Below are 17779 nucleotides of genomic sequence, written 5' to 3'. Positions count from 1 at the left end.
TTATATTACATTCGGCAGGAGCAACTGCATATTGGTCTCATCTGCTGGGGGTCTGGTGGCCCCCCAAATAGTGGTCACTTTTGTTTTACAAGAGTTCAGTCCAAAACATTGGCCTCCCATAATCTTCGTTTATCAATAGTTGACCAATTGTAGACTGACTATGTGCCCAAGCATACATGTCTTTTGTCCCCTAGTTCAGGAGGGTATTGTGTATAGGTAAGTACTCTGCCATTGAGCTCTACTCCAAAGTTATCTATGCCTTAATTCCTGGAGTCCTTGAATGTTACCTTCACATGGAAAATGAGCTGCCTTATTTCCTGTCTTCCCTCCCTCCCTCCCTCCTTTCCTTCCTTCCTGTCTTCCGCACTGTCTTCCCTTCTTTCCTTCCTTCCTTCCTTCCTTCCTTCCTTCCTTCCTTCCTGTCTTCCTGTCTTCCCTTCCTTCCCTCCTGTCTTCCTGTCTTCCCTTCCTTCCCTCCTTCCTTCCTTCCTTCCTTCCTTCCTTCCTTCCTTCCATCTTTCCTTCCTTCCTTCCTTCCATCCTTCCTTCCTTCCTTCCATCCTTCCTTCCTTCCTTCCTTCCTTCCATCCTTCCTTCCTTCCTTCCATCCTTCCTTCCTTCCTTCCTTCCTCCCTTCCTGTCTTCCTTCCTGTCTTCCCTTCCTTCCTTCCTTCCTTCCTTCCTTCCTTCCTTCCTTCCTTTGCAGCTTTCAAGACAGAGAAAGGAACAGGGAGCCCAGATGCAAAAAATGCATTCCGTGGGAGCTGCAATCTATCATAGAATTAAATAGACAGTTTCCAAGTGATGAAATTACAGAAATTTACTTAAAGGGCCCTCATTTACAATTAGCTCTTGGAACGTGGAGGTAAAGAATGAAACCTTGCAAAGAATATGACCAGCGTTTCCTGCAGTGAGTTCTTGACACATCTGAACTACAGCATGCTAAACACTAATAGTTTCTGGTGTGTTCAGATTGGGGTCAGCAATGTGGCCTGATGTGTAGACACTAGGGTCTGTAATGAAAAAGACTTAGTATCTTGAATCAACTTGGTCTTGGCCCTGAAACCTGTGGCCAGGCCGCTGCTTCAAATACCAGTGTCTTCTGAACAATAGTGTGATGGCAGCTTATTAGTGCTAAAATAATTGACAAAATATTGCAAAATGTCACTCTCAAGATAACAAACACACTGCTATGCTCCTCTCCTGCCACTTACCACCACCTCCTTGGAACATTAACATGTGTAATAGCCCACTAAAGACTGAGAAATCGGTTGAAAATGAAGATTAATGTTGCAGAAACTGCAAGCTTGATTAAGGCCTCAAGGACCTAGAGCATAACTGAGTCCCTTGACTGTGGATGTGGTTAGGAGTTAGCAGGGACCAGTTGTGGTTGGCTTGGGAGGATAATATTTTGTCACTCCTCAGATCTCAGGTGGTAACCCCCACTCATTTTCAGAAGCAAAATTGAACCCCAGAGAGTTCTTTACAGAGCTAAGGCTCGGGCTTAAACCTCCCAGCTTCTGTATTATTTCATTAAAAAATAATTTATTTAAATGTATTTTATGTGCATTGGTGTGAAGGTACCAGATTCCTTGGAACTGGAGTTACAGACAGTTGTGAGCTTCACTGTGGGTGCTGGGAATTGAACCTGGGTCCTCTGGAAGAGCAGCCAGTGCTCTCCAGCCCCACTTCTGTATTATTTCTGAGTCACCTGATTCTGTATTCAACCCGCCTTGATTCTGCTCTCAATGAGTAAGCCAAGGGGAAATCAATGATTGTCCCTCCCCCTCAAAAAGTCACTTGGAACCCTTTCAAGTATCATGATTGCCGAAAGAGATTTACATCTATGATTTCACCACAATATAGAACTGTTCTGCACTCCATACAACCCAAGCTAAGCTCTCCTTCAAGTCAGTCCCCCGGAAGCAGTAACAAATGATGACTGTGCGGAGTTAGGTGGTTGCCAGACCCAGCAGCTCCTGGAGGCAGCAGACTTTCAAGCTGCCACCCACTATTCAGAGCCAAGTTCTTTTTTCATGGTGTGTCTGAACCCTGAAAGTCCAGAAGTGAGTTCATTGGTCACCTTCTTTGTCCCAGGAAACCCATGATGAGGGGCAACATCGGCCACTCTTCTTGTGCATCTAGTTAGGTAGCTTAGATGGCTCCTTGCTTCACTGGACTTTTAAAGCCTCCAAGGCTAGCAGAAAACTGCCAAGGCTTCCTCTCGCTCACTTGTGGGTCAGCCCCACAGACACACAGAGAGGATGTGAGATTTCTGTCTGTTGCCCACTTCAATCCCAGTTGGCTTTCGGTCTCTCACCTGTGCTGTGGGAGCCTCTGTTCTCTAAAATCACTAATGAAAGTCTTCAATATGCCCCATGCCTCTCTGGTCCCTGAAGCTACTCTATCAATGCGAAGGTTGAAAAATCAGGGGTTCTCGTTGGTTGTAGCTCCTTAAATGTGGTTTGATTTTTCTATACACTTCTCTCCTATTGCACCAAAACTAAGTCCAGTATGTTTTGATGTGGGGAAGCTTTTGCTGTCCCTAAGTGCACAGTATACTGACATACACTGTCCGCACTGTCCACATGTTGTCCCCCACTCTGGGGTTTCTGTAGCCCTTGTCAGGTGAGAGGAAACATAAATGACCTCTGCGTTTCTAGTGTAGAAGAAAATGATGACATTTTCACCAAACCTAATCTCCAAATAGTCTGAGTGTGTTTTAAAACATTATATTCCATGCCTACAAACATGCTACTCCAACCCAGGTTTGAATAAAACAAGGCTGGTAGTGGAAGAAACAGAACAGAGTCCTCAGGGAAATGGAAATAGTGTCAACCACGCGTGTGTGATGAAGACAGTGGTGTCCTCACCCGTGACAATGCAGAGCATGACAGAGAAGGAGTAATGGACAGGAGGGTCATCTGCATGCTCTGGGTTTAGCTCTGCTATGGACTAGCGGTGGTGAGGCTTTGGGAAACATCACTCAATTTGCTCCTTAAGTGATCCAAGTTTTCTAAATTCATTAAGATACGAAAGTCATCTGCAGTGTCTGTTTTAAAAAAAAAAAAAATAGATTTGCCACACTTGGGTCCGCCCGCCGTATACACATGTACACACGGACACAGGAGTGAGGAAAGGGGAGAGAAAGAGAGGAAGGGGGAGGGAGGGAGAAGAGAGGGTGGGTTAAACTGACAATTGGGAAAGGCTAGGTATTGTCTAGAGGTAAAGAGTTAGGTATGTTTTCCCTTAGTGCTGGGAATTGAACCTAGGGCCTCACACACGCAAGCCAAGCACTCTACCATAGAGACACAGCCCAGGCCTCTATTCTGAAACAAGTTCTCAGGTTGGTCCTGAACTCACTTTGTCTCCCAAGCAGGCCTTGAACTTGTGATTCCCCTGCTTCAGGCTCCAGAGCAGCTAGGTTTTCTCATATGTGGTTTCATTTTTCTTACTCTAATAATCCCGGAGGCAGAAGAAATTCTGTGAGATGTTCAGAGAGCCTTTGCCAGCAAGCATGAGAGGACAGGTATGTTAGTGAGGCTTTTGCGTGGCTTTGGCAGGAATACCTGTTCCGGAGAAAGGATTTATTTGGGCCATAGGCCCAGAGTTTTCAGTCCGTGCTTGCTTACCGTGTGTTTCAGGATCCACTATGAGCAGAGCATCACAGCAGCAGGAGCATATGGCAGGAGCTGTTCTCCACCTCTCAGCTGGCAGGAAACAGAAATGGCCACAGAGGAAGAGGCCAGGGCTCTGTAACACTCAGTGATGCCCCCCTAGCGTCCCATTTCCACCAAGCAGGCCCTGCCCTCGACTCTCACTACCTCCTAGTCATGAACTGCCTGTTGAGAGTCTAATCCATTGGCTAAGCAGAGAGGGCTGACCTAACCGTCTCAAGAGATGGGTGTACAGACTCAGCCAGACCTCCAACCAACATGACAACGAAAATTCACCATTACACAAAGCCACTGTCTCTCAGTCAGGGCCCTTGCTATGTCTCTGCTGGTGTCTCTGGGCTTTCATAGCTTCACTGGTAAGCAAGCATGCCCCTCTGTGCAGAGGGCTGGTATTGACATAAAGATATGCGAACAGGTTTGAGTTCATTCTCTTAGACATCTATAGAGAGGACAATTCAGATTCTCCTGATCTGATTCTCCTCCATTCCTCCTGTATCTCTCTTGTGATGTATCCCCTGAAATGGAGTTAATGCTCTCTAGCTTTAAACCCAGACCCCGGAGTTAGAGCCTGCTATGCCATCATGTTTTATCCTTAGAGCAATGACATCATTTATTAAATTCCACCACAGTAAGAAGCTTAATATTCAAATGGAATAAAACAAGGCTAACAATAAAGGTCACAAGAATATTAGAATTGCCCTCTGATTGTCCCTCACCTCAGGAGTTCCACCATTTTCTTATTTTGTTTTGTTTTTCGAGACAGGGTTTCTCTGTGTAGTTTTGGTGCCTTTCCTGGAACCCACTCTGTAGCCCAGGCTGACCTCGAACTCACAGAGATCGGCTTGGCTCTGCCTCCTGAGTGCTGGGATTAAAGGCGTGCACCACCACCGCCAGGCTCCACCATTTTCTAAATGCAGGGTGGTAGCTACCTGTTCCTTTCTGGTCAGGAGAGACTGAGGAACCAGCCTCAGTCCAGGACATGAGACTATTCCCTGATTCACTTCAGAGCAGAAGAGACAAATTTATCCAGTAATTCATGCTGAGGTTTCTGAAGAAGGCACTGGGTTCCCATTCAGATACTGAGAGGTGGCCAGTCAAAGTGATAGGTGGCCATTATCTAAATAGAGAAGGACTCCAGGCAAGGGTTAGAGCACAGAGCAAGGTGCTGTGGAACCAGGGAGGTCTGCTGCTAAGATTTATTAAATATATTTAAATTTTTTTTATTTGAAATAGAAATTCAAGATTCCCACTGAAAGTAATTCCGGATAAATTGGGAATAACTTTTGAGAGTATGTGTAACATTTAGATTGGTCTTATAATCAAAAGTGACTTGGGGCCAGAAATGTTTTAGATTACTTTGGATTTTTGAAATGTTTGCCCATACCTAATGAGGTATATTAGGAATAGCATCCAAGTCTAAAGGGAGACTTCACTTATACATGTAGCCTGAAGATGACTTTACATAAAATTTTTAATCTACCTATGTGATCAGGTATTGAACTTTCCACTTGTGATGTCATGCTGAGGATCATGAGTCTGTGATTTTTTGGATCATTTAGAATGTCAGAATTTTAGATTAGAGAATTTCTGTCTGTATATGCAATTCAAATTTAACTTGCCATCCTGTATCTAATGGATAATGTAGCCTGTCTGTAATGGGGATACCAGCAGTTGTCTAGGGAATGGTTTGTTCCTTGGCATGAACAAAGAATTAAGTGACAGAAAAAGACAGAAGACCCTGAGAAAGGGCGCACAACAGCTTTAGACACTCAGGATGGGAGAAGCCCAAGGCTTCGAGTCCATTAAACAGATGGGGGCTTGGGTATTTTATAGGGCCCCTGGGTCTTCCTTTTTCCCACATTAGTTCTGCCTGGATACGTACCCCTGTGCCTCCCTGCTCACTGCTTCTCCTCACAGAGTCTTTTGGGAACAAGAAGCCAGTTATCTCAGGGAGTTTTCTCATTTGTCCTGAATACTCACGTTGCTCTGACTCTTCCTGATGGTCACAATGTTTCCTGACATTTGGAGGCCAACATTCCAATTTTTCCACTTAAGACTCCCTCAGCACTCTGCCGTATCCTGTGTCGGTCATTACTTGAGGGCCCTGGCCACAAGGGGACGCTAGAAGAAAAAGATACACAAGTGCTTGTACTTGTCTTGGCTTGAATCTGACGTGTTCCCTGTCGGCTCATGCTTTGGGCAGTTGGTCCTCAAGTGCTGTAGTCTGTGGGGGACTGTGGAACCTTTAGGAGGTATGCCTGGCAGGCTGAAGCAGGGAACCAGGGCTAGAGTCAGTGCCTTGTTCCTGTCACACGGTCAGCCTTCTGGTCCACTGTGATGGGAATGAGCATCCTTCTCCACACACTCTCCATGAGCTGAGATGCACTAGCCTGCCCTCCCCAGCACAAAAGTCCCCAGTACTCTCAAGTGTGATCCAAAGCAAACCTATCAGACATTTTGGTCACAGTGACACAGAGTGACTAACACAATCATTTTATTCCCAGTATATACAACTAAATTCAACATTCATACAGACTTTCTATGATAGAAAACCTTACTTTGTTTCTTTTTAGTGCATATTACATGTACACTAGTAGACTTTGTATTTCTCTTTAAATAATTCATTTTTTCATAATTTGGCAATGCACGTTTCTTTTTTAAGATTTATTATTTATTTATTTATTTATTTATTTATTTATTTATTTATTATGTATGCAATATTCATCCTGCATGTTGCCTACACCCTAAAAGAGGGCATCAAATCTCATTATAGATAGTTGTGAGCCACCATGTGGTTGCTGGGAATTGAACTCAGGACCTCTGGAAGAGCAGCCAGTGCTCTTAACCTCTGAGCCATCTCTCCAGCCCTGTACATTTCTTATAATCCACTTATAAAGAAGATAGTTTGTAGAAATCTACAGGAACTCTTTATTCTGTATAGAATAGTTTTTATTTAAAATGCAAGACTAGAAATTTAAGTTCATTCTGCATATAGTAATTGTCATGGGAAGTACTTTTTATGGGTCAGATTAAATATCACCGAGAATATACAAATTGTGTTCTTTCTTCCCCTTAGGGCCTGCACCCTTCCTAATTTTCTCACATGGAAACAGTATCTCCCGGATTGACCCAGAAGGAACAAACCACCAGCAATTGGTGGTGGATGCTGGCACCTCGGTGATCATGGATTTCCATTACAAGGAGGAGAGACTCTATTGGGTGGATTTAGAAAGACAACTTTTGCAAAGAGTTTTTCTTAATGGGTCAAGACAAGAGGTAAAGTACCTTTATCATCCATGGTATGTGAAGAATTTATACAAAAGCTGACAAATATGACGTACTGAATTTTTAATGTATAGGTAATTTGTCTAAGGTCATACCACTCTGAATAAGCCTGTTCTCATGAATTAAACAGTACTTAGAACTTGGATGGGAAGAAAAACGAAAATACATTAAGGTTCAAATGTGTGTGCAATAAATATAGGCATTTAACCTGCCTTTGTGGTTCTCTACTATTGATTAAACTTACAAATTAATATTTGTAAGCTCCTGAAAGAAGAACATGAGGAAACAAATGTAAGTTTGAAAACATCTGATTTTGTTAAGTCAGTCATCACAAAGACATCATTTGCATGCTGATTCTGTACCTGGGACAATTTCATCCCTCTGTGAATATTGGACAGGAGTCTTCTGCTTGTCACCCATGGGTAAGATAGGAGGGTAAAGATGCTACAGGTGGGCACAGGGCAAGGCTGACGCCCAACATCCTGCACTCTGTGGACAGCTCCATAGTGGAGCACTGTCTCTCTTCACCTGTCAGTAGTGCTGAGGTCAAGAAAGTCTGTTTTATAGGCATGCATTTTTTTCTCACGTGGGGAAAGAAACTGCCTGACATTTCGGAAGAAAAAAAAATTGCCTTTGAATTCTCAAAGTATTTGTACTCTGGGGGGAAAAATGAAGCCAAGGACAGATAAGAAGTGTTGTATGTCAAGTACATACAAAAGACCCTTAATCTTTTTCTTCAACTGGTAGAACCCAGCGGGGAGTCCCAGGAGGAATGTTCGCTAGAGAGGGATTACCCAGAGCAGGTGATTAGCGGGACCAAGCGTTTATTCCCAAGACAAAGAGCTCATTGTTTGCATTTTTTTTCTTTTTCCTTCCAAACCAAACCTCTCTCCTTCCAGTTATGCCTAAAAGCCTCAGTTAGGTGAAAATCTGTTTTAGGACATCTCTAGTACTGGCTAGCCTCACTTTAACAAGTTTGACTGTTCCGTATTCTCCAGCCGTCTGCTAGAACAGCATGGAAATCTTCAAATTCAGAGGCTTCTTGTCACCAAACGAGGAAAAAGGCCTAAGCAGTTGTGGAGTTATGTCAAATCCTTAGGAAAGGATTGGCCCGATGCCTAAGAGCTCACCACACCCCTGCCCCTGTGTTTCAAACAATACGTAGGGAGCAGCACATGCTGTATGTGAAAATAATTTAAGAAGGCAGCAGTTGTTAACGAGCATGGTGGGACAGTTCTGAGATCTAGAACAGCTCCCTTTTGGAGATCTAGCGCAGCTCTGAGACGGTGCTGTCTCTACCGAGCCTCAAGCTCAGCAACATCCCGCAGTGGTAGGGTTATGATACCACAGGAACCTGTGCAGGTAAAAGCCAAGGCTTCCGCCTACCTGGAGCCTTCCAAGCCCCAAGAGGACTGGTTGACTCACCCAGGCTGGACTCACAGATATGGATTCTTTTGTTTGATTCTTTCAAGAAAATGCAAGGCACAGCCCAAAGAGAAATCCCGCTTCTCTGGTCTCACCGAGATCTGCAAGAAGGAAGGGATCTGACGGAAGAGGAAGGGTGGGGCAAAGGAAAACGGGGTTCCGTAACAAAGCTGCTTTTAGAGACTGTGGCTGTAGCTCAGTCGCTAGGGCATCTGCCTGGCACACAGGAAACCCTGAGTTTGATTCCCAGAGGTGCATAAACCAGGCCTGTAATTCCCAGCACTCAAGAAACAGAGGCAGGAGGATCTGGAGTTCAAGGTCATCCTCAAGTACATAAACAGTTCCAGGCGAGCCCCGGCTATATGAGATCCTGTTTCCAGAGCGGATGGGGAATCCACTCCACGACTCTGCTCAAATCCCAATGGAATCTTACCAGAGTTTCAAAAGACCTAAACTTGAATTCAGGTTAGGATCCCATTACCAAGCAGAACTGAATAAACTCCCTTGAGGCCTAAAAGACAAAATCTGTGAAGTTATTAATATATTGTGGCTGATCTTCAAATTTCAATAGTATATAGGATAATTTTTTTATCCCAAAGCTACAATACAAATGCCCCTTCACAAGGAGGGGTGTACCTTTGCTGAATCAAAACACACTCACTCTGTGACTATTTTATCATGTAAAAGATGTGAGGAATGAATCAAAATGGCAAAAACTAAAACAACAGACTTTATATGTGTGACAACAAAGCAATTTCGTTGTCAAGTGTAAATATTTGTAAATATTTTAATTTGGTTTTGCAGACAGTGTGCCATGTGGAGAAGAGTGTTTCCGGGATGGCCATAAACTGGGTAGATGAAGAGGTTCTCTGGGCAGATCAACAGGAAGGAATCATCACCGTGACAGATATGAAAGGCAACCGTTCCCATGTTCTTCTAAGTTCCTTAAAACAGCCGGCAAAGGTATCGGTGGATCCAATAGAGAGGTAAAAGTCTGTTTGTTTTTTAAAGGAAATTGAAATGAGCTTCCAATCTCACCAACATTCCTAAATCATAATACCTGAAAGGCAATAGGACTTCTGGGTGAGTCTTGAGTCCTTTTTGACAACACCCAGGCACCATTTTCTCCAGAACAAGTGGCCAGGTTGGGACTCTGAAGACACTCCTCCCTGCCCATGTTCTGTTACAAAAGCTTAGTTTTCTTTCACGCTTGAAATCACATGGCGCTCTCACTCAAGACAGGCAGACTGTCCCTGGGCAGGCATGGGAGGAGGCAGGAGCCCCCACTTTTGTGACTGTTCATTCAGTGACAACTGTGTGTGATATGTTCATTCCCAGGTTGATATTTTGGTCTTCAGAGGTGGCCGGCAGCCTTCACAGAGCAGGTCTCAGTGGGGTAGACGTGAGAACACTACTGGAGACAGCGGAGAGGATAGTGGCGTTGACTCTGGATGTACCTGACAAGCGGCTCTTCTGGGTCCAGGACAGCGGAGAAGGAAGACATGCTTGCATTCGTTCCTGTGATTATGATGGTGGCTCCGTCCATCTTCTCAGACCTCAAACACAGTAGGTTTTGCTTTTGATATGCAGCAAAGCAGTTGCCATTTGAAGCTGGTGGGATAGATTCATGTTACTCTTGTCAACTAAGGGGGTATCCTAGTGTTCACACAGACTCGCTCGCTCTGGAGCTGGTTTGTGGAGGAATCAAAACTTAGCCTGGAATGAAGCTGTCACAACCAGCACGCTGCTCACACCTTACTCCTGGTTTCTTCTCCATTTCCAGCACACTTGTGTGTGTCAGGAGAACAAGAAGGGAGGTAGAGCTAGAAACTGTATCCAAAAAGGATGATGTAAACCCAATTTTTTTAAACCAAATTTTAAACCTAATATGTTTATCTAAACCAAAGTAAGAAAAGAGAGATGATCAAAATTCAAACAAACAAAGAAAATATTCCCAAGTGGGGGATTCAGCTTTAAAAATTCTGGTAATGCACGTTCGGTCATTAACATCTCCCCCCTTTTTTTTCTGGGTGTTTTTAGGCATGGTTTGTTTACAATGGCCCTTTTCGGTGACCGTATCTTCTACTCAACATTGAAAAAGAAGGCAATTTGGATAGCCAACAAACACACCGGGAAGGACATGGTTAGAATTAACCTCAACCCAGCCTCTGTTTCCCCCGGAGAATTGAAAACCGTGCACCCCCACGTACAGCCCAGGGCAGAGGACGGTGCTCAGGGCTCTGGTGAGTCGCTAGTTCCCTCAGAAGAACCTGGCACAGATTCACTCCTCACCTACTGGCTCAAGCTAGACGCGCAGAAATTACGGTGTGTAGGGGGTACATTTTAATTCAGCCATCATCAGTTCTTCATTCAAACATAGTCCTGAAACAAAAGGCTGATTAAAAAGAGGAAACCACATAAACGTTTATTAGCATTCCTTTTCATATCTATGAAAAAGACATATCGAGTTCCCAAAGAAATTAAACATGGGAGGTGCCTAGAACAATTTAGTCAGTTGTCTATTCACTTGGCTAACGTTTTATGCTTCCTATTTAGTTATTTATGAATAACCACTGAACACATGGTAGTTAAAAACCCGAACAATAAAACAAAATCAAATGGTCTGACTTGAGGTACTTGCATGTTATTTATTCATAGAGGGGAGACAGGATAGAGAAGAAAGCAAGTCAGTACATAATTACACCTTGTAATGAGTTCAATGAAGGCTACACTGACGGGGAAGCAGGGGTGTGAGCGTGCTATTTGATTGGCTGATCAAAAAAAAAAAAAAAAAGGCCTATCTGAACACATGGCCACTTAGAGAACATCTTCAAGGAAGAACAGTAAATTTTCAGAGAAGTGCCAAGACAGAAAAAGTACTTTGAGTCCCCAGTAGTGGCCTCTGGGGGTAGGAAACACAATGGCAGATAGAGACCCATTGGAGCTGTTAGTATCCAGCCCGCTGGGATTGTCTCCAGGCAAGGAGGGTGAAGCTGACCTCAGTGATTGTATCCTTGTTCTCCCTGTGGGACACCTCTGTGAGCCTTAGGCTAAGAGGCAGGAGGGCAGAGAGCTTGCCTGGGCCTGCAGAGGCTTAATGCCTTCAGCCCAACTGTCTTAATATTTGGGGAGGGAGGGTGGGCGGTAGTCTTGTGGTCTCAATTTCTTCCATTCTACCACCTAAGCACACTCAAATGTGCAGTCCTCTTCCTCTGCTCCACATTCATCAACAGTCCATCTGTCCTGCCTGGCCCGTGATAGTGGTTGGTCACTACCTGAACTGTTTCCCTCTTCATGACTGTAAGTAACAGATCCGATCTGTTCACTCCTGGGTTTAGAATCCTTCAGATTATCCTTGGAATTCAGGTTGAAACTGACTGTGGATCAGGCCCTGTGATATTTAACCAGCTTGCTCTAGTGTCTATCAACGGCTCAGGAAAGCCTTCCTTCAGGTCCTCTGACAGCGGTGGGTCCGCAGGTCTTTAGGCTGTGGTTCCTCCAGTCCTGCTCTGAGCATGAGTGCCATGCACCCAGACTGCCCTCTGACTGTGCCTTCACCTCCTGCATTATTTCCCCCCTCGTTGGATTTATTGTAAGGTGTAATTATACATCAGCTTACTTGCTTTTCCTTTTTCTCTCCACTCGTTTCTGTGGGGCATGCAGGTACTTATAGCCAAGTCATACCTGTGTCATTGCTGTGTATTTTTGACCACTGTAAATGCTATGGATCATCATAAATGATAAACAATGTAACGAATGAATGGATAATTGACTAAATTAAGTCACTCAAATTTCTGCTTCTAAGTGTAATCTCTACTTGAACATGTTAGCATCTAATTGCTAGGGTTTGGTTTTTCAAAGTGTGTGTGTGTGTGTGTGTGTGTGTGTGTGTGTGTGTGTGTGTTAGTAATTATTGGACCGCTCAATGTGGAATCTGCAACATAAAAGATAATACACTGGCATCTCATATTCAAGTAAAAGCTTTGTTTCTTATATTTATTAGAACAAATGAACATGTTTCATTATGACATCTTCAAACAGGAACTTCGATCATACTCCCCTCCATTGCCCCCACTCCTACTCCCAGGATCCCAAACGAGTCCCCTTCCACTTTCATCCTTATGTAAACATTCTAAGGAAGTTTCCAAATACACAGAGTTGTATTCCCAAACAGACTTATGAGGCCCTGCATGACAGACGCACTCATCCCTCCTGTGGGAGGCCATTAGGGTTTGTTGATGGTGTGGACGTGTTAGGGACTCCAGGCCTGTGCTGCATGTGGTCTGTGGGTGTCTTCACGTTTGCGAGGGGCTCTTAAAGGTGGTATGGCTTGTGGAAGGGAGCCTGGAATCAAGGGGCACTCACCTTGTTATTTGTTACACACACAGATGACTACTAGTGAGAACCTTTTCTGTTTGGCTTTAAAACTGAACTAGAGCGGGGCGGTGGTGGTGAATGTCTTTAATCCGAGCACTCGGGAGGCAGAGCCAGGCGGATCTCTGTGAGTTCAAGGCCAGCCTGGGCTACCAAGTGAGTCCCAGGAAAGGCGCAAAGCTACAAAGACAAACCCTGTCTCTAAAAACCAAACCAAAACAAACAAACAAACAAACACTGAACTAAACTGCCATTAAACTTCTATAACAGCAGGGCTTCCAAGGCAAGAGGGGATAAACTAGGAAGAATAACATACTTCACCACTAGGTGAGGTATTCTGATTGTTAACGACTTATTTGAATTTGGAGAGCAGAGAGCTGCGGCAGTGTGTTAAATTGCCACAACCTGGCAGCGACTCCATAAAACAGAAGCTGAAAATAGTCCCCAGGTGAAGGCTGTGAATCCCAGACGGCCAGCTATTTCCCATGGGAAACCTGGCTCACTGCCTTCAGCTCTGACTTACTGAGTGCCGCTGATGACCAGGGAAAGCAGAGCAGCTGCTGGGAGGAGCCGTCCTCAGTCTTAACTACTTCAGTTAACTCTTCTTATGTATGACAGCCATGGCGGCTGGCCGCCACCACCACTTCCCTCCATGTTCGCAGGAGCCTCGCAGTTTCCAGGGTGCTTTCATGTGTGCCATCGCTCTAGTCCATCAGGCAGCACTGTGAGGTGGGACAGATGGAATAATTGCATTATTTCATGGCTCATAAATCGAGGACGCAGAGTGACTTTTCTGTGACTACATGACTAGTTAGTGACTACAGGACTCTCCTTAGTTCTTAGCTTGTGAGATATGGATTTGGACGGGACTCCTGAACAATACTTCAGATTGTGTTCTCTCTTCCACAAACATAGTCTCCCTCTCGAATCCCTCACTACTGGCCAAGCTTCTTTGATGGGGATTCAAGTACGATCATTGAAAGTATCAATTTTAGAAGAAAATCTAGGATTTACTGAAGAGCAGCCTCAAAACACATGACGACAAACAGCACTTGGTGGGCAAGGCAAAGCCAGTGCACAACCAGCAAAGCCTGGTATCTGGGATGCAGCTGGCACTGGGAAACGGCTCCTGTCATTGACCTAAGTGTGATGTTTGTGCCTACTCCATGTGCAAGGCACCTTTAGATTTCAAGGGCATTGCTACACTGGCCAGCATTAACTAGGTTTAAATTGTTTTTAATACATCCGAGAGCAGGGATTCTTCACTTGGGACTTGGAGGGACCAGAGCTGTTTTGATTTTATACATTAGATGAAATATATGAAATATGCCATTGTTTCCCCTAGGGGACAGATAACCATGTAACTTTCATCAGGGTCCTCAATGTGCCAGATACCATTCAACTGTAAAGACACATTTCTCTAGAGACTGTTGGGTTCCTTCCTCAGGTTTGCCTAAAATTAGAGTTCCTCTAGGAGTCGCTCAGCATCACCATGGTTGAGGAGATAGACATTAGTAGCGAAGTTGCTTCAGTGAGATCCTTGAGAAAATGCCTGTAACCTCGCAGCCATCATCTTTGTAAGAAACACAAATACACAAGTACTTGATGCAAATTAGAGAACCCATGAACTTATTTCTTCTTGGAAAATGGCTAAGTCGTTGCTTATCATGGATGTACTATAAAATTCTAGTTCTTTGGAATCTAATGGGCTATTTGTGTATGTGCTCTGGAGAGAACCATTCAAGGCTAAATGACTTTGAGATGCTACGTTCAACAAGTTGTTTGAGCAGGCTGATTTTCCTCAAGTGGGGGGAGTCACATATGGTTAGATACACTACTTCTCTCTAAGGACCACTTAGCCTGTGGCATGTTCCTATATAATTTCTTATATAGCAGTCCATGACTCAAATCTATTCTTTCTAGGGTAGATCCAATTTTGAGCTCTAGAAAAACAAACAAACAAAAAACAGCAAACAATCAAAACCGAAAGACTGCTAAGTTGCTAAGCTGTTTTGCAGAGGAAAGCTTCGGGGAAGGTTGATTTAAAACACTTGAGCCTTAGACATCATATTCCAAAGAGAGCAAGCCTGTGAAGACCTGTCTGACTCTGGAAGAGATGACATTCAGGGAAGCAAAGCCTTAAAGCTCTTCCTCCGTGAAGAGGGATGTGCTGGTGGATGGGCATCCTTAGCGTCTTTCCTTCTGTGCTAAGACAGGCCATTAGTTTCTGGAGTTTCATGCTGCTGCCTTTTCACCCCAGGTGGGAGGAAGAAAGCTACTTCTTCTGATGACCTCACCATCTCCTGGAGAGTTTCTGAGATTTCTCCTCTGGCCTCACTCACTTGCTCTTTGCGTCCTGCAAGGTCAGGGTTCTGCCACACGAACAGCCGATTAATGTGCTTAGCTGAAGAGATGACCTGGCCATCTCCTGGGGAGTTTCTGAGATTTTTCCTCTGGCCTTACTCACTTGCCCTTTGTTTCCTGCAAGTTCAGGGTTCTGCCACACGAACAGCTGATTAATGTGCTTGGCTGCAGAATGCCTTCACCAAGGCCTTCACATCTACCTTCTGAGCATTTCTACCTGGATGTCTTTGCTCCAGTCTCAGAGGAAATAACTGACCTGTGACCTCTGCCCACCTGGTTGTTCCCAGAATTGGCACTTTAGTCCCAGAAGCTTGATAAGAGTCAAAATTGTTTCCAGAATACTTTATGACTAAGTCTGTAGGTGGCATTGCACGTTTCTTGTTGTACCAGTTTATGGACATACAGGGGCCAGCTCCATTCTCTTTCTGGCTAACCAGCAGGTCAGAAGTTGCCAGCTTGCCAATATCTGTAAAATTCCCCTTCAGCTGTTTGCATGATGGCTTTAGAAGCTGTTCATTAGTGCCTATTTCCCTAGAGCCATTTTTTAAAAATTAAGCGTTCGGAGTAAAGCCTTTCTCATGCCAACACTGCTTACCACCCACCAGCTATAGAATATAGAATTCTTATACAGAGAGGAATCTTTCCATGGCAAATATATGAGTGCTCTGAGGAGCTATTATAGGAAAGGCAAACTCAAAGCTAGATCCTATCCCTTCCTAACATACATGTTTTCAGAATAAAGAGTTAATTTCCCAGTATCACCCAAAATTGGCTTTTCCCAAAGTGTATGTATAGACTTACATTTTTAAAAAGAGAGTTGCGTGCTTCCTTTCTTTTTTAAAGAAGTTTTACTTCATGTGCATTGATGTTTTGCCAGCATGTATTCTGTGGAAGGGTGTTGGATCCCCTGGAACTGGGTGGAGTTACAGCCAGTTGTGAGCTGCCATGTGGGTGCTGGGAATTGAACCTGGGTCCTCTGGAAGAGCAGCCAGTGCTCTTAGCTGCTGAGCCACCTCTCCGGCCCCCAAGGTGTGTTTCTATTGGTTGATGTTATCCTCTTGATACTCACACTACAGAAAAGCTCATCTGAGACTTGTCTGCATGGGAACCATGAGTACCAGGCTCTGCTCTCTGGGGTGATGCTGACACTGGAGGTCTGGAATGCAAGGCTGATGCTGTGCCACTGGGGACACGGGCGAAACGAGGGTGGTGGGAGAGGGAGTAGAATCATGCACACCTTGTATTCCCCACCTTCATCCTGTAGGGTGACCAGGCTTGTCAGAATAAAATAAGAAAGGGGGAATTATACGAATAAAATGCTAGGTCCCCGCCCCAATACTGGGGATTGAACACAGGAAGTAGTGCATGCTGGGCAAATGCGTGCCCATTGGCTACATCCTGGCCCCAAAGCACTTATTTTTAAACTGCTTCAAAGCCATTGGATGGTTGACATTCTTACAGGAATCCAGAAGGATAAAAGTAGCAAGCAGCCAAATCCTGTTCAGGTGAGGGAAAAAAACCAACAAACCATCGTTTAAATTCCAGTAGCACAAAATGGCAATTCTTGTATTTTTTTCTTTGTGTGTCTATTCACAGAGGACTCCCCTCCACCACCACCCAAAAAGAACTATACTAGATACCTTGGGAAATCTTTGAGGAAGTTCAAGCAATTATTTATGAGAAGACATCAATACGAAGGGCAATAAACAAGTGAATCAAAAACATAATCATAGGTTTTACAGAGATTTACACACACTGTAACATTTTAAGTATGTACACACACACACACACACACACACACACACACACACACACACACATATACACACACATACACATGATAAAAAGTGTAGCCTGGCCGGGCAGTCATGGCACACGCCTTTAATCCCAGCACTCAGGAGGCAGAGGCAGGGGGATCTCTGTGAGTTCTAGGCCATCCTGGTCTACAGAGCAAGTTCCAGGACAGCCAAGCCTGTTACACAGAGAAACCCTGTCTTGAAAAAAAAGTGTAGTCTGCATTCAGAAGGCATGAGGCTGAGTCAGTTCTACCCTTAATTGATCCTTGACAAAATTCCAATTTCTAATCTGTAAAATTTTAAATCTAATTTTTACTAATATGTGCTAAATATTTGGGGAGTGCCAATTATTTAGTTATCAGAATCATTAGGGTAAATGGCTTGAATGAAAAGATTTGCTGATGGGGTGAATGTTACACAGAATTAAAACAGGGAAAAATATGAAGGATGTGGAGGGAACAGACCAGGAATCCCACGTGCACTGCTTTAGAACTGGGTCAGGGACAACTGTGCCTTCCTGGGCTGCACGACAGACCACCATGGCCTGAATGCTCCCTGGGTAGCTCACTGTGAAGCCAAAGAACCACAGATTAAGAAGATGAAACAAAAATGTAACTCTCGATCCTGAGTTTAGCAACTTCCTAAAATGACCTTGCAAATGCTTAGCCTCTGAATTCAGGCCGTGCGATCGGCACGGGCCCGGAACAGCGGTCATTTTCCCCTGTGTTGAGCACTGGGGAGCGGCATGTACCACCTCTGAATACTGACTGAAGCCAGCAGCAGCAGCAGGCTGAGCAAAGCAGTCCACCAGAGTCTTGGTTCTAGCTCTAAGGCTGACTGGGAATTCAAGGACAAACC

The 17779-nt window shown here is 44.4% G+C and overlaps 1 protein-coding gene across 4 annotated transcripts in view; it reads left to right on the top strand.

Annotated features, from left to right (window-relative positions):
• Egf (epidermal growth factor) overlaps positions 1-17779 on the top strand; it is a 75682-nt gene that overhangs the window by 7941 nt on the left and 49962 nt on the right. For 3 of the 4 annotated variants that reach the window (XM_036190735.1, XM_036190734.1, XM_036190736.1), the window contains exons 2-5: positions 6754-6953; positions 9192-9373; positions 9726-9953; positions 10428-10630. In XM_036190735.1, the coding sequence (XP_036046628.1) occupies positions 6754-6953; positions 9192-9373; positions 9726-9953; positions 10428-10630 (813 nt within the window). Of the gene's footprint in view, positions 1-6753; positions 6954-9191; positions 9374-9725; positions 9954-10427; positions 10631-10734; positions 11688-17779 lie in introns of those variants that run through there. The other variant, XM_036190737.1, reaches the window with a different exon arrangement.

The sequence above is a fragment of the Onychomys torridus genome, chromosome 6 (assembly GCF_903995425.1).
Source record: "Onychomys torridus chromosome 6, mOncTor1.1, whole genome shotgun sequence".
NCBI lineage: Eukaryota > Metazoa > Chordata > Mammalia > Rodentia > Cricetidae > Onychomys > Onychomys torridus.
Note: the sequence above shows the minus strand (reverse complement) of the source record. Positions and strands in the feature narration are given on the sequence as shown.